Source organism: Morone saxatilis, unplaced genomic scaffold (assembly GCF_004916995.1).
Source record: "Morone saxatilis isolate NCDOM2014 unplaced genomic scaffold, NCSU_SB_2.0 Contig12, whole genome shotgun sequence".
Classification (NCBI taxonomy): Eukaryota; Metazoa; Chordata; class Actinopteri; family Moronidae; genus Morone; species Morone saxatilis.
The window spans coordinates 2,935,153-2,951,040 of NW_023339674.1; the positions used below are offsets into that span (position 1 = coordinate 2,935,153).

The 15,888-nt window shown below is 39.0% G+C and overlaps 1 protein-coding gene across 3 annotated transcripts in view; it reads right to left on the reverse strand.

Annotated features, from left to right (window-relative positions):
• Nucleotides 1-15,888, reverse strand: part of nos1apa (nitric oxide synthase 1 (neuronal) adaptor protein a) — a 165,828-nt gene that overhangs the window by 32,503 nt on the left and 117,437 nt on the right. For all 3 annotated transcript variants that reach the window (XM_035653510.1, XM_035653512.1, XM_035653511.1), the window contains exons 8-9: nt 15,237-15,398; nt 3,314-3,479 (exon numbers count right to left, since the gene is read on the reverse strand). In XM_035653510.1, the coding sequence (XP_035509403.1) occupies nt 3,314-3,479; nt 15,237-15,398 (328 nt within the window). The remainder of the gene's footprint in view (nt 1-3,313; nt 3,480-15,236; nt 15,399-15,888) is intronic.

Below are 15,888 nucleotides of genomic sequence, written 5' to 3' on the forward strand. Positions count from 1 at the left end.
TGCTATCACCCCTCCCGCTGGATCACAGCAGAAAAATAACAAATGTGATATAGATATCTGTGAATTGTGGCGGAGAGCAGATTACCACTCCTCGAAAATTCTAACAAAATCAATCACTCAGTTACCAATAAATCAATGTGGTTTTAGATTGGGTAAGCAAGAAAAGGAAAAAAAAACATGTTTCAAAGCATTTCATCATCATAAGGGCTGCTCAGTGAAACATGTTTTGCTTCTTCTTTCGTTATGGGCAGAGAAAACAGACCTGCAGCTCAACAACTGAGAGAAAGATACATTAAAGGAATACTCAGTATCAGTACTAACCTGCCCATCTGAAAGATGACTCTAAAAAGTTTGTAGTTGTTGTATCTATCTATCATAACATCCAGAGAAACTTCTCACTCCTGCAGAATAATCTACTTCCTCTCTGTTGTGCGTCTGAAATTTAAAGTCTGGGAAAAGCTTGTGTAAAATCTGTGGCACTGTTTGATCACACCCACATGAAGTGTGAAAGACAATAGGTGAAACACTGCATGTGAGAGAAACACAAATTAAAAGATGCATTACAAAGTTAGTGGGGATTCAGATTGAAAACAGCTGTGTTAAAACTGTGCAGGGGGCTGCGATGATGGAGGCATGTTGTTTAAGATACAGTTATACAGTAACAGTTTACTTAATTTAAAGGCAAATCAGCGGACAATGGTTTGTAAAAACTCACAGACAGGATTTTACAACTCTTTGAACTTCCATGCAACTGCTTTGTCTTTCGTCTTGAAGTCCAGACAGTGGAAATACTTGCCGGATGACGTTGTGCTGAAGCTGAAAAGTTGAGCCAGGTTCAACCTTTTTGCAGGTCAACCCTGCTGCCAATGTACTGCCTCCATTCAAATGAATAAGAGGCCTGTGTTTTTTCACGCAAAAGGATCAAGTCGGTGGAAACGCTGCCTTACTTTACTGTGGCTCTCCACTCAGCACCATAACACAAGACTAAAGAGCAGTAACGCAACAAACTGTTATTAATAACACAACTTTACCTTTCTCTTCCCTGCAGTTGCCTTCTGCTATGTTTTAACTGACTTTTAATGGCTCAAGCAGCTCTTGTTCAGTGTGATATGACTGAAGCTGTAATACTTAAACCGTTGTATTATTTTAATGTTTGTTGACATAATCTAGTCAAAGCAGTTTAAAGCAGTTTTACCACAAATCTAATTTTTTAGTCATTCAATCACTGATCCTTCTGTTGAGCTGACAACATCAAGCCATGTAATATTTCCTCACATGCAGCCTTTCTTTTGCAGGATGAATTCACTGTTGCAGCAGAATACACTTTCTTTCCAGACAACAAGCATCAAAACAGCCCAGCATCAGCTCTCATTTAGCAGCACTCAGTGCAAATCACATGAACTGCAGCTGGGCTCATTTTTAGTCTTATATGATAAATGCTACAAAGACTGTTACGCTGTGGTTGAGGAGGGGAGTGGGTTGTCCACTTATCTCAGGGTTGGTGATTCAATCGCCAGCTCCTCCTGTCCACATGCTGAAGTGACCTTGGGCAAGACACTGAACCCCAAAGAGCTCCCGATGGTCAGGCACCTTCATATCTCACCACCATTGGTGTGTAAATGGCCGAATGAGAGGCAAATTATAAAGCACTTTGGCAGCATTATAAAAATGCAGGACATACAGATCATTAGCAGACTGGTTTAAAACAAAATCCTGTGAACTATATTTACAATAGTATTGAATGTTTTCTTTGCCATGACACCACAGTACCTTTTAACTCCAGCTGTTCTATGCTATAAGGCAAACAAAATTTTTTTCAGAGCCACTTTTCAAGCCTACAGAAGGTGAGTATTGGATAGTCCTAAAGAAAAACGTGTAGGCTTTCAAGCAATGAACTGGGCTTAAACCTCCTGCATGGGTTCCCCACCTCTTTTCATCTACAACCAGACCATGTTTCATGTTGTAGAATTGTACTAAATGAGGTACAAATGCTGTGAAATAGACCTTTCTCATGGTGGACATTTTCGCTTGTGATAGCGTGAAAATGACAGGTGTGTAACTAATAACATTAATGATGGCTCCTTTCCATTCAGGTGTGTCAATAAGTCATGCTAGTGAGCCAGCATGTAATCCCACCACGCTGAAACTGACGCACTATACAGCCATAATTAATGTTATTAGTCATGTACCTGTGTTCAAGTCAGTGTCATGAGAAAGGTCTGTTTCCATAAAGTTGTTAAAATATCTGACCATTGGATTTAATTGTGCTTAAAATACTATTTCATGTCCATTTAAGATCTATTTTTCTTACCATAGAAGAGTTTGTTGACCTTGTGGGAAATGAGGTCCCTTTCAAACGTCCAACATGCAGAGGTGCATATGAGAAAATACTTTCCCTACTGAATACCTGAAATGTTGGCTGATCAGATAAAAGACTGTTTCTCGCAGGGTGACGATTGGAGGGCAGACTGGACTGTGATAGCGCAGAGAAGATTGTCTGAATAACTGATGAACAGGCTTAACAATATGTGAAGTTGTGGGCAGAGTGACAGAGAGGACAGAGGGGGTTGTAGGCGAAAGAACAGCGACAGAATGTGTGTGGTGCATGTTAAACAGGGCGGCGAGGGGTCGATATGACAACAGAATCCAGTCTCATACTGGAATTTACATTTAGAAGCCTGTCTAGGTCTGCAGTGCACTCACTCGGGGTGTATACAGAGCTGGAAATGTCTGCTCTCTCGGTATGTGGGATGTTTGCACTGTCACATGGGAGGATTTTAACTGACAGGCGTGTGTGTGTGTGTTGACCTACAGTAGAGGTGGTGGCATAAAATGTTAAATTACCATCTTTATTCCTCAGTCATGTCCATTTTTCATTTCTTTTTTCTCACCTTCATTGTCCATTTTATTGTTTTTGTCAGAGTACCTTTTGCATATTTTTCTGTGGGATTCAGAATCCTACTCACGTTGGATTCAAGGTTTCATCCATATTGTTTCCTAGGTTTTTCTTTGCCTTTACTGAGGATCAGAAGGCTGGTGGTGTCAGGTAAAGCAGGCTGATTAGTGATGTCAGGTCTATTACAGTGTGTCTTTCAAACATATTGTTTTGTCTCTTGTCCTCTGTTTATCTCGTTCTATCCTGTCCACAATATACAAAATTCATGTCTTCATATAAAACATAAAAGTGTGTCTGTTTCTCTGCAGCTGTACACACTGTACATGCACTTTGTACATGTGAGCAGGTGTGCATTAATGTATATAACCTCCAGCTTACAGCATGTAAGCGTGTGAGCCTCGTATTTGATCTACTCACTGGAGTTGGGTCCAGACATCTTGGTCTCCAGCTCCTGGATCTGTTTAACCAGCAGGGAGATGTGCTGCAGCAGGTCTTTGTTCTGGAGCAGCAGCTGGTGGACTCGAGCCTGGGCCTCCAGCCGAGCCGTGGCCTCCGCACTCAGCTGGTCCTTCAACAGGTGAACCTGCACAGGAGGAGGTGAGTAAAGAGGAAAAGAGACAGACAGAGGAGGAGACAAGAGGGAGGGATAGGAACAGATGCTCAGTTCAGTGTATGCAAACATATTTATTTGCGCTAATAGCCATTACCAGAATTTCTCAGGCCAGGGTCACAGTGATCCCTCAAACAGAATCTGCTTGTTGGGGAAATCAGGAGCCAGTGCTGTTTGCTTCAAATATTTGAGATAGATAAAAGCAGAGAGATAGGCTACAAGTCACAGTCCTCCAAGCTTTTGTTGAGCTCATGTTTTGTCTACATGACAAACATTCAGGAAGGTTCTCTATGGTGAGCAGCACATTGATATTTTGGACTTTTTTAAGTCATTATTGTGAGTCACCACTGACAGGTCTAGTGTTGCATAATTTTGAGCAACATTTAGTTACTTTATTTTAGGAAAAATAAAGATTTTGCTTGCATTGGGATTCTCTGTAGTGTTTTATACGAGAGGAAGCCAAGTTTTACAGGTATCCACTTGACATTCAATCAGTACAGAACCATAATAAGAATAAAAAAACTGAGGAGAAAAAAAAGGTAACAAAGACTCAAGATAATCCCACCCTGGACACACTGCTCATGTTAACAGGTTGGAGCAGTGGTGATTCACTAAAGAGCAGAAGACTCGCCTATTCTTTCCATAAGCTGTGAGCCTTTCCCAGCAAAAATATAATAGAAAATGATCCTTTTCATATTGATATCGACATTATGCCAGAAACTTATACACCCTCCACTACATTTTCAATAATTTTTTTAACTCTTTTTTTAACACCTCCAGTATCTCATATGGATTAAAAGCTCTTTCTGTGGACATAATCTATTCATTTGTTAACAACTTTAATTGTACTGTATTTATCCAAGGCCCACTGAGTGTTGAAAGATAGAGTCACCACTCACATTTTTTCACAGTTGTATGATAAAGTAAAATATTACAAAGGTGAAACATTTTAAGCAATTTCTTGGAACTTAAGTGTTACAGTTTGTTTTTAAAATCAAATTGAATTTTATCTGAATTTAAGGTGTTATTCTGCTACATCATCATCATCATCATCTGGACAGTAGTTGTTCCCTTTCAATATGTGAGAATGATTATTTATTGATTAGTTGGATGGAAAAGTTTCTGAGTTTCTGTAAGATTCACCGCTGGTTCAGGTGAGCTGAGAGCAGATGAATACAGAAGCTGGTTCTAGGCTGGAGATAATGACTTTGGAGACAATATAAAAAAAGCCAAACCAATTTGAATTTTAGCACGTAAGAAAAAACTCCAGCTTAATGTTGCTTCTGAGAAAAGGCAGCTATCAAATATGGGAGGGATTGGGATAGATTCTGTGTGGTGCATTAGTACACTCTTATTAAATAAAACATTTTCTTCCAGGAAAACGGTGAAAAGTGCTATTGCCCACGTCAGAAGCAATTTATTTAACAAAAGCAGCTATTATTTAGTCCTTCACCTATTAACTAAATTAATCAGGAGATGAGAAGCTTTCAGATGTGGCTGACTCAGCTCAGCAGGTGGCAGTGACTGATCAATCACAGTGGATTTTTTTACTGCCTGATAATTAATCAAAACAATGTCAAGAAAGTACAGGAAACCTTCAGAGTGTTGTTTTAGTTGGAGGGAAACAGATCAATCAGGAGGAGAGCTGATGGAGGTGCACAAAGTTATTGATAACCGACAGCTGGACGCGTTTCATATACAGCATCGAGTTGAAGCAGTTTAAAGTTAGATACTGACCAGTTAACTAGATATAGCTATACTAAATGTCAGATGGAAAAGATATCTTGACTTGCTTGACCAGCTTGAATGATAAGTATGTTGACATACAATTAATTTGATAATTGATTAATTGCCAACTAACAGGCCATTAGGATTATCTGACATCTCCGTGTTGAGCTGATGAATCCTGATAAAAAGTTTCCCACTGCTTAAGCACAAACTGATTATTTATTCATGTGTATTGAGACTTTTCTTTTGCAGCAATTCCTTCAGTCGAAGACAATTTTCTTATTCAGGAGACAATAAAAGCAATCTTTACTTTTGCTGTTTCAGTCACCTTACATTATTTTCTGTTTTATATCTATTTCTATATCTTTGGACTGTTGGACAAAACTAATTTACATTTTAAACATGTCATGTGCTCATGGGAAATGGTGGTAGACAGTTTTCACTATTTTACAGACAAAACAATCAGTCAATTAATCAAGAAAATAATAAGTAGACTAACTGATCATCTATATTCTAAGGGTTTTTGTCTTCATCATATTTGATCTCTCAATTATAGAGACTTATCAAAAATATTCAGACAGGTCCAAGGTAATGAAAAAACATGAGCATTATATCAGATATTTGTAATTACTGTGGCTTCCCTCTATTACATTTTTATGACAGGAGTAGCAGAGCTCCAGTGGCTGATCTGGTCCCCATGTGACCTTAAAGCCAGAGTCTGCTGTGGTCTGCAAGATTAAAGCAGAGGCTCTTTTTCAGTTTAAGACTGAAAGGATAAAACTTCTTTTACACTTTGAGTCATTTATATAAGAGGGGAAAAGGCACTGTTCACTCAGTGCACATGTCCAGATACACACACACACACACACACACACACACACACTCTACAAGCTTTTGTAGCAGCAATGACTCCCCGTTTTTTACTTCAAAGTAGTCTCCAAATCAAATGTTAGTGGTCCCACCTCCCACCCTATTCAGTCATCTCCCATCCTAAGCACATAATTGCTTTCAGCTATTTCAAAGAAGGAATTCTCAAGGTTTCAAATCACAAGAATGGTTCAGAAAAATCCCAATGTGCTGAAGAAGCCCGCTTACTAATGATTTTCTGACAGGAGATACACCATGGCTCTCAATAGTGTGATGAAGCTTAACCCCGGAGTTTGAACATGGTCCAGCGGGACTTCAAATGTCAGCTGTCTAATAGGCAAAGAAGGACTGAAGGAAAGCGTGTGTAATGTGATTTTATCCAATTACAATACAACGATGTTAAACAGTAACAACCCAGAAGGGCTCCTTACTGCTTTTCCTGACTTCTTGTGAGTAAACCATTTTGAATTCTGTTTTGAACACACAAATAGCTTAATCAATATTAGAGTGTGTCTGAACAGGTGCCTGTAACAATTTCAAGGAAGGCAGTTGGTGTGAAGGACCTACAAAAGCGGCAGTGTATATTCAGAGCGCCGTGAATCATGGGGCCTCATGTGGTGGCACAAGCCATTGAAACTCGTAATGACCCCCTGGTTTCTCATTTCTACTTGATGTGCACAGAACACAGAACTCGTTACCGTGGTAGCATGGAGGCTCTTGGCTCTTGACGTCAATGACACATATCAAAGGACAAATTACAAAACAAACTGTAATTGGTATTTGAACAAAATACCAAGGCCACTTCAGTCGCAGTGTAGTCCTTTGGTATTCCATACTTAGTTTCAATGTTAGTGCTGGATCTATTAATGTAGCATAATGCTGTCTTGTTAAGAAAATAGATTTATTAATATCCACCATTTTATTGCTGTGGGTGTATTGTTTGCTTCTGTATTGCAATGAGTACCTAGTAGCATAATGATGTCCTTATGATAATACTATTTTTATGCCTGTATTCATTCTGATTTATACCAGATTAAATATCAAAATTACCCCTCTTATTGAAATTAGAGTAATTATTTTCATTGTCAACTGCAAAATGTCATGAAATGGTGAAAAGAAAACATCATCTGTTCCCAGGTGGTAAATAAGAAAAATGGGTAATTTTACGGAGAATCCTTTTTTCTTTTAACTTCTGCTTGTGATTCTGTTTTTTAAACTCTTCTTGATGCTTCTTCCATTTATCTTTTCCCTCACGTTTCTACCTCCACCCTCAGTCCCTCCCTCTTTTCACAGGTAGGGTGGAGAGAAACAAGATAAAGTCAAAATTCACAGCCTCCTTCTCAAGGCCTTGAATCCTCCTCCTCCTCCTCTCCCGCATCCACTCATGAGACACAAAAACAAGTGCTGAGGAAGACAGTCATCTACTTCCATTATCCTTGCACTTAGCAACAAATAGAGGTGATTCCAGATTGTGTGCGGGCCTGGCCGCCTCTGCAGACCTCATTTGTAAAGACTGACACCCTGATGACGACTTTGGTGGTGTAATTTACAGATGGCAGATTCCCATCTTGAGCTATGGAAGAGTGGAGCTCGACTTCGACATATGCTGATCAGCCACTGCAGCATGGTTTATACTGAGGCCTTGGGAGCAGGTGTCACATTTGTCCTGATGCTGTCCATGTTAAATGTCTCAGTGAGCTGCACTGGCTGGTAAAGGGACACTAAGGAATATCATGCAAAATCAGCAGTGATCAAAGCAAGATGAGCAAAATAAGATGGGGGAAAATATTTTACTTTTGAGATTCAGACCTTGGCTTTGTCGTCTGGATATCTGATCAAAAAGAGCACATCGTCTCATTCTGATGCAGCCACACAACGTGAAATTTCTACAAATGACCAGACCCAGCTTCTGTGGAAACACAGGCCAGTCCTACAGATAAAATATAAAAATGGAATGAAAAATTGATAAGATGAGAGATGATAAGCCCTAAATAATTACAGCTGGATCTCTCCGGCTGTTTCCCTTTCTGTACCTGTACGTCTGTTTATTTGGCCGTGTGTGTCTCCATCTCATTGGCTTTTTATGGTTCTTTCCAATCTGTCCAGTCAAGTCAATTGATAATTATTAATTTATTCTTACTTATAATTTGTGTTAATTTCCCTAGTGTCCTTTATCTTAGTTTTCTGTATTTTTGAATGTACATATTCATGTCTGACTCTTAGTGCAGTGTGAAGGCCTTTATAACTCTTTTTTTTTTTAAAGTACTTCACAAATAAACTCTTTGTTATTCATCACTTGAATCCGGAATTGTTTTTTGGGGAACATGACCAAAGTTAAACAAAGCGAGTTATGGACTGGTTATTGATTTCTTGTTTCTTGTTTGTGCTTGTGGGTACTGGTGGCCTCAGAAGGAGAAGCTTATACAAAATAGATTGTTAGTCACGTACTGTAACTTCAGATTGTCTCTCCGAACTGTGGGCCCCACTGGTTCTTTTAAGTAGCTGAGGAAAAAGGCGTTTTTTGGAACCAACTGTCAGGTCTCAGTTCAACTTATACCAAGGTGAGACCGATGTGGGGCCCATGTAGTACAGGGGCATAGACTAAACGTCTTGCAAAAAGGGATGAACCAGTGACAGTCTTAGAACCATGTGCCTTTTACAGTACATAACCAACGTTCGCGCCTATTCGATTTGAGTGGGCAATGGTCTATGAGGAAACGCCAACAATCAACTGACCAATGGCGTAACTTCATCACAAAAATAAAGGACAGATGGAAAATTGGTTTAATTGGGGTAAAAAGACAAAAAAAGGAAGACTGGCTTTGGTGTAGTGGCAGATTGCAACTAACTCACTCCCCCCTCCCTTTCCAAGGTTAAGAGAGAAACTATGATGCCGGCGAAATGTGTGAAAAACAGCCCTATCGAGAACCAGTGTTTTGTTTGTCCATTCTGGGCTACTGAACATGGTGGCCGCAACGAACGGCGACCTGTAGACAAAAACGGTTCATTCGAAGGTAACGAAAACACAGCAATTCTTATTTTCAGGTGTTTATACAATAATGAAAACATACCTTTGAGTATAATATTCAATTTCTGCCAACAGAAATCTAAACCTAAATACACGCTGGACCTTTAACAGGTCTAAACTGAAATACATTTGTGAATTGATTGTCACATCTAAGGATTTCAGTGTGCAGAGATGATTGGACACAGTCAACCACATTGTCAGACATTATGACAACCCACTTGTAAACCACAACTCACTTGTTCTAGAAATAATAATATTCTTTTTAAAGCTTGAAGAGAGAAGATCTAAAACCTCTTACTAAAAATGCAACCCAGACAAAGAGCCAATTAAAAAGGTGCTCCGCTTGTGTTTCATCGTGGTGGTCCCTTGGTAGTAAACCTGCTGCTTCCCAATGTTTTCTGCCTTCTTATCTGAGTGTCGTGAAATTGAAGGAGCTTCGAGCAACTCAAATGACTCCTTAAAGCTCTAATTAGGCAGCAGCATCTCTCTTCCGTTTTATTGCTTTCTTTGTTCAAAACTGCTCCCCAGAACAGGACAGTGCCTAAGGACAAATTTTCATCTTCCCTTCTCTCACAACAGACTTTTTTTTTGCTGCCTAGTTTCCTTCCATGTTGTCAGCTCTTTACTATGAAAGAACATCTCTATTGAACTGATTTCAACATACATCACTTAAAATATTAAAACAGCTCCATTTTGCTTACCTTTCTCCCCACAACACAACAATGACTCAATGATTTTGAGTCACTTTTTGCAGCTTGCTTGCTGATCAAAACACCTCAAAATTCGTATTGCGCCATAATTCCAAGAATCATGCAATTTTCCCCATATTCAGCGCCATACAGAAATTGTCTGTTATCACTGGAACCTGCTCTGCAAAACCCCTACAGCAAAGAGCACTTGGTTGTACATACAGGAGACAATATGAAGACCTTGTGTATTACCTCCTAATCTTGTAAAAAAAAAAGCAGAAATTGTAGAAACTAAAAGATAACACTGTTTAAAATATATCGTTTCCCTTATAGACAAGAAAGAAAGACAGTGACTCTCCCACTGGTAGTGTAAGGAGATTAGGACTGTTGGTTGTGCGTTGTGACTCCACACGGTTGGTTGTTGAGGATGATGTACTCTTCACACAGGATTACTATCATCGCATTCCCTGCCCACGCCAGGTCCCTTTGATGTGGAAGTGTTTGAAACCCCTCCAATATTGGATCGTCTCTGCTTTTACCACATTTTTGGAGGAATAAATGGAAGGGGAAATGATCATTTTGCTAATGCAACAATAAGGAAGCCATTAGAAACGCACTTACACTTGTCATTTGCATAAGATGGTGAGAGAGTGCTTGATGAAGAGAGAGAGAATCAGAAAAGTCCAAGCAACAGTTGGACAGCAGGGAGAAACGGAGAGAGCGTTAAATGTGTTCAAGTTTGAGCAAAGAAAGAAAGGAATCGGAAAAAGAGAAACGACAGACTGCTGAATAGAAACAGAAAAAGAAAAAAGGAAGGAAGGTGTAGGTGGCAGGAGAAAAGAAGGAAATGTTAGGAAATAAGATGGTATTGAATGAACAAACGGAGGAGACCTAAGGAATGAAAGGGAGGAAATGGAGCAGGGAAGGATTGAAGGAGAGATAAACAAAGCTTGAAAGAGGTCAAATGTCATTAAGCAGTGGCAGAGCAGCGTCTGCAGAGCTAACTCCGTCTTGAAACAGATCGTCGATGAACTCTGTCACTGCCCTGACTTCATTAAACATCTCCGCTTCCACTCATCCCTGAGCGAGCTGTGATTAGCGTTGGCCAGCTCGCTAATTTTCCTCCATTCACTGTGACCTCTGCTCAGGCACTGCAGCGGGGTTCAACATCAAGAAGATTTTCCCAGTTGCCAGTTTGGGCCACAAAGTCACTGGCACTTTCATCAGCACAAGGGGCAACAGTGAAAATAATCACTACTTCATCCCCTTTAATTGATTTCTTCAAAAATATGCTGCCAAATTGCAAAATCACTTTAAATTGCAGCTGGTTTTTGCAAAATACAGACAGGTGACAAATTCAAGAGAAGTAGGGCTAAAGCTACCCCTTATTTTAATCATCAATTAATCAGTAGATTTTCTTCCTGATTAATCGATTATTTGTTAAGTTCCCAGATCCCAAAAGTCAGTATTTAAAATTCCAGTTTACTTTCCTGAAGATCAATTTATGCATTAATCATCTGTTTCAATTAAACTGAATAACTAAGGGAAGAGATATAAAAAATGCAGATGTAGGGGTCACTGAATGGAATGGATGGATGACAATGATGCCAATCTTATGTTTCAAAAGCACCACATCTCCACCTTATAAAACGCCTATTGGAGATTTTCTAGTGACATGTTGGAAAGCGTTCGCCACCACCATCAAAATCAAAATCAATCATCAAATAAGAACTTACATATTCATATTGTTCATTCCTCCAGTAGAGTTAAACTGACTTGGAAATATTTTTTTCTTTAATTTATCATCTGTAGTTATTACTAATATTGCCTAAAATTAAATAAAGAGGAAATATTAAGCTGTGATTGATTAATTGAAGCTTTAAATCCATTCTGGATTTATACAGTAATTTAAAGTAATGGTTCACCCAGTTTACATTACACCATTTGAATTAGTCTGTGTGAGCAATAGAAAATGTTTGGTTAGCAGTAGCATTCCTTACAGCTCTGATACAGCTGTGGGTAAGTGACAGTAAACAGTTAGCTGCTGATATCAATGAGAAAAAAATTATTAAAAACAGTAACACTTAATTAAATGATAAATCATTTTGTGTGAATCCATGGTGTACGCGGGGCCCATTTGAATCCTGCAAGGAATGACGGACTCCACCACTAAAAATTTAAATGAATATTGTACATAGAGAGGTAATTTCAGCCTGTAAATATTGAATGACTGATGCTGAAAAAATACGGATAGTAAATCATATTAGAAAATCCTATCATAAACAGGGTTTGATTTCACGAGTGCAGCTCTGCCATAATAATGTGAAAACCAGTGATAAACAAAGACATACAGCCAGGGACATAGAGCATATTCCTTTAAAAAAAATCAGTTTTCCCTGGCTGTATATCTGTTTATCATCGTTGTGTGTTTTTGCGATTGCAGTGAATATCGTGGCAGAGCTGCACTCAAACCTGACAACTCTGTAAAATCAGTGGGGGCCAGCTGTTAGACCTAATCAAATCATAAACAAGAGAAATATCTTCCTTTAACATAACTTTGATAGATGATTTGTGATCCTGTGAGATGTTTTCAAGGAATAGTTTCACTTGAAAAACCCAAAAAGTAAAAAACAGAACAATGACAGTTTATTTTCTGGTGTGAAAGTGAGGCAAAGACACCAGGGAAACAAAGTTTGGAACTCTTAATAACACACACACACACATACACAAATAACACTGTACAGACATGCACACACATTTGACTAATGTGTCAGCCAACTAATCCCTCTCTTCCTCTATGTCTTCACCCAAAATGTGCATTATCTGGGCCGAACTAATCAGCTTTGTACTTTCTACTGTTTGACCTTCAGTGGTGGAGTAAGCTCTGCTCCCTCATGTCGGCTGGTTAGAAGTAGCCTCGGGCAAGTTTAAATTTGTGTTAGAGGGAGTTTGTCTGAGATGGCGAGGGAGTAGGAGAGACTATTTGTTATTGTATAAAAATCCAGAAAAAAGAGAGTTTCTTCTCTTCCTAACACTTGGTCTGTAATGATGGTAGAGTCTCATGAAACTGTAAGAAGTGTGTGTGTGTGTAAATAGACACACAAACAAGGATCTCGGTCCAAATTGCAGCTGCCGTCAACTGCACTCATTAAGTAAAGGGGCAATCATTTATTCTAATTAAATAATTAAAATTTTACTTTAATTTGAGAAATGTGAGAAAATAAAAACTGATTCACAACTACATAAATAATTTTTTGTTTTTATTCAGCCAATAATAAAATGTTCCAAAATAATGAAAAATGCAACCCCGAAGTTCCAAGAGGCCAAGGTGACGTCTTTAAATATATTATTTTGTCCGATCAACACCAAAAGATATTTTATTTATAATAAAACAGAAATGCACCAAATCCACTTATAAATCACCTTTTTAGGTATTTTTTACTTGATAAAAAAGGACTTAAATGGCTGATTTAAATCTGTACACTTAAAATTATTTTAGATTTTAGATAATAACTGTTAGGGGCCCAAAGAAGTAGAAATATCCAACAAGTCACATTAAAGAAAGCAAAGATTGAAGTCAAGTTTTTTGCAAATATATATATATATATATTCCTTCCCTATCACATTATTTATCTTGCACCCTTTAAGACAATAGCAAGAGCAGCACACAGAGTTAGACTTAATAGACAAATAACTAACTGAATAGTCAGTAGAAAGTAATTTAGATGCGGTGTGGAAACTAACTGTAACAACAGCTCAGACAAGTCACGACCGCTGGGGAAACCTTGCTAAATGGCAAAAGAGCCAAGGTCAGGCAGAACCACCCTGAGGGTAGCACATACTTGAAATGTTCTGCATTAGGTAAAATACTTCCTTCATGTGCCAAAGCAGTTTTAAAATGTACACCAGGGTTTCTGCCAGCGGGCGGTGACCTCTGGCTTCATCAAGGTATAATTAATGGTATTTATGTCTGGGCACGCTCAGTCTGAATGCGTGAGCTGTCAGCTGTAGCAGCCGTCAGTCTAACGTTGCTCAGGTCAAGAGAAGGGAACAGCTAGTTCAGTGTGAACAGGCGGTTTCATCAGGAATCGCCGTAGCTGTCTGTGGAAGCCACGAGACTTCTGTATTTAACTGTCTGGGACACTTCAGGGTCAGGAGTGTGTGTGAGGGTGCACGAGAAAGAGGATGTGTGGAGTTGTGAAATTGCAGTTTCAACTCTCGTGGCCTTCTACGAGCAGACTGACAAGCTGCATGTGTGTGCGTTCATCCAGCTCATAAGCCCGAAGCCACTGCTGTCACTTCTCCCTCTGCAGCCACTCAGCGCTGGGTGATTGATGTCTGATGCTGCGCGCACTCGGTATTAACTTTCTTTTTCAAATCCAGATTGGATTGCAGGCGGGAGTTGATCTCCTTCACTCCGTCAATCATCCTAGAGCTCTACCAATTGATCGCATGCTTCTTTTTCCCAGGTGGTGTGGCCATTGATGGCCAATTTTTTAATACAAAATGTATTAATTATTTCCTGGGATAGCTTCCAGGAACCTGCAACCTGCATACATTGTACTTAATAAACTTCCTTTTTTTTAAATAAATTCAGTGTTTTCTTCTCCCTGACACTTGGCCATGGTTCTACAATCTCTTTGGTTGATTTAACTGCATACTTCTCTAATGCAGGACAAGGCTGTTTAGAAGAGAATGAAGGCTCTGTGAATATAGCTTGTGTTCAGGTGTTCACTTCAAGTCTAAAAATAACAAGTTCATTTTGTTTTCTTCGCAGCATAAATGAAATGCCAAGATATAAGCCTACTGCACTTCACTGCTTGTTTTCTTATTTCTTATATTTATATGTGTGAGTAGTGTATAAGTGTAAGGATGAATGTTCCTATGTGTTTCTTGAGGATGGCAAACAAAAATGTATACCTTGTGGAAAATAAACGTTATTTATCTCAATATATACAAATTTTATCTAAAAAAACATCAGTGGTTACATTATTCCACTAATGTAAAGTTGATGAGGATAAATACAATACTACTACAGTTTGATGATTCCTGAGTTTCTCCGCTTTTTGCCTTTTTATTTATTTTAAAATTGCCTCCAGATGTTGCCAACAACTGTTGCCATGATGGACTTTAGGTGCCAAAGAAACAGCCCATGCATGAATGAGTGAGTAATGCTGCTGTCATTGTTCTAGTCACTTCAAATTAACCCGTATATTTTCAGAGAAGAAGAACAGTTCCCACGGCAACATATGCTCAAGTTATAAGTACCCCTCGTTATGGTAATGACCATCAAGCGTATTTGAGGAATCTGAATTGCAGTCCCACAGGGAATTTGAAAAGTATGGTATGCATCTCTAACATTGCCATACATGCTTGAACCTTTTTTTCTACATGTGTTTTTGTGTGAGAGAGATGCACCTGTGCCACGGCCACTTGTGTCTGCTGCTGTTGCTGCTGGAGCTGCTGCTGGAGGAGCTGGATCTGGTGGTGGACAGACAGGGGGGCACCTGGTGGCAGCGTGCCCGATGCAGGGAGCAGCATCCTGGGGCTGGACATCAGCAGAGATGGCTCCTCTGAAGCCTGTCATCAGGGAGAAGAGAGAGGGGGGTGAAGCCAATAGTTAGTGACCTGGAAATGAAAACATTTTAATATGCCAGAAAATAAGATAGAAAATCTGAACAATTAGTGAAACACTGAATGGTCTGGCAGGACTGTATCACTGCCTTGAAAAAAACCAACATTTCTTTCAAGGGACCATTCAATATTTTACTTTACATTTATATAATGTATGAGGATGACACTGATAGCTGTTTGATTTTAAGGAAGTTCACTAAAACTATTATATGAGTTTTCAAAACTCAAGTTCACAAAAAGTTACAAAGTTGAGGATGCAAATACACCAGAAAAAAATACAAGAAATAATTAATAAATAAATAACTATAATCAGGACAAGCAATGGCATCAATAAAATGCCTTAGAGAACAAGTCATCATCAAAACAAGAATCTGAATTTGAAATGTAGAACTGTTGATTAGTTGCACCAGTGTGGGAAGAGCAGGGCTGAGAATAC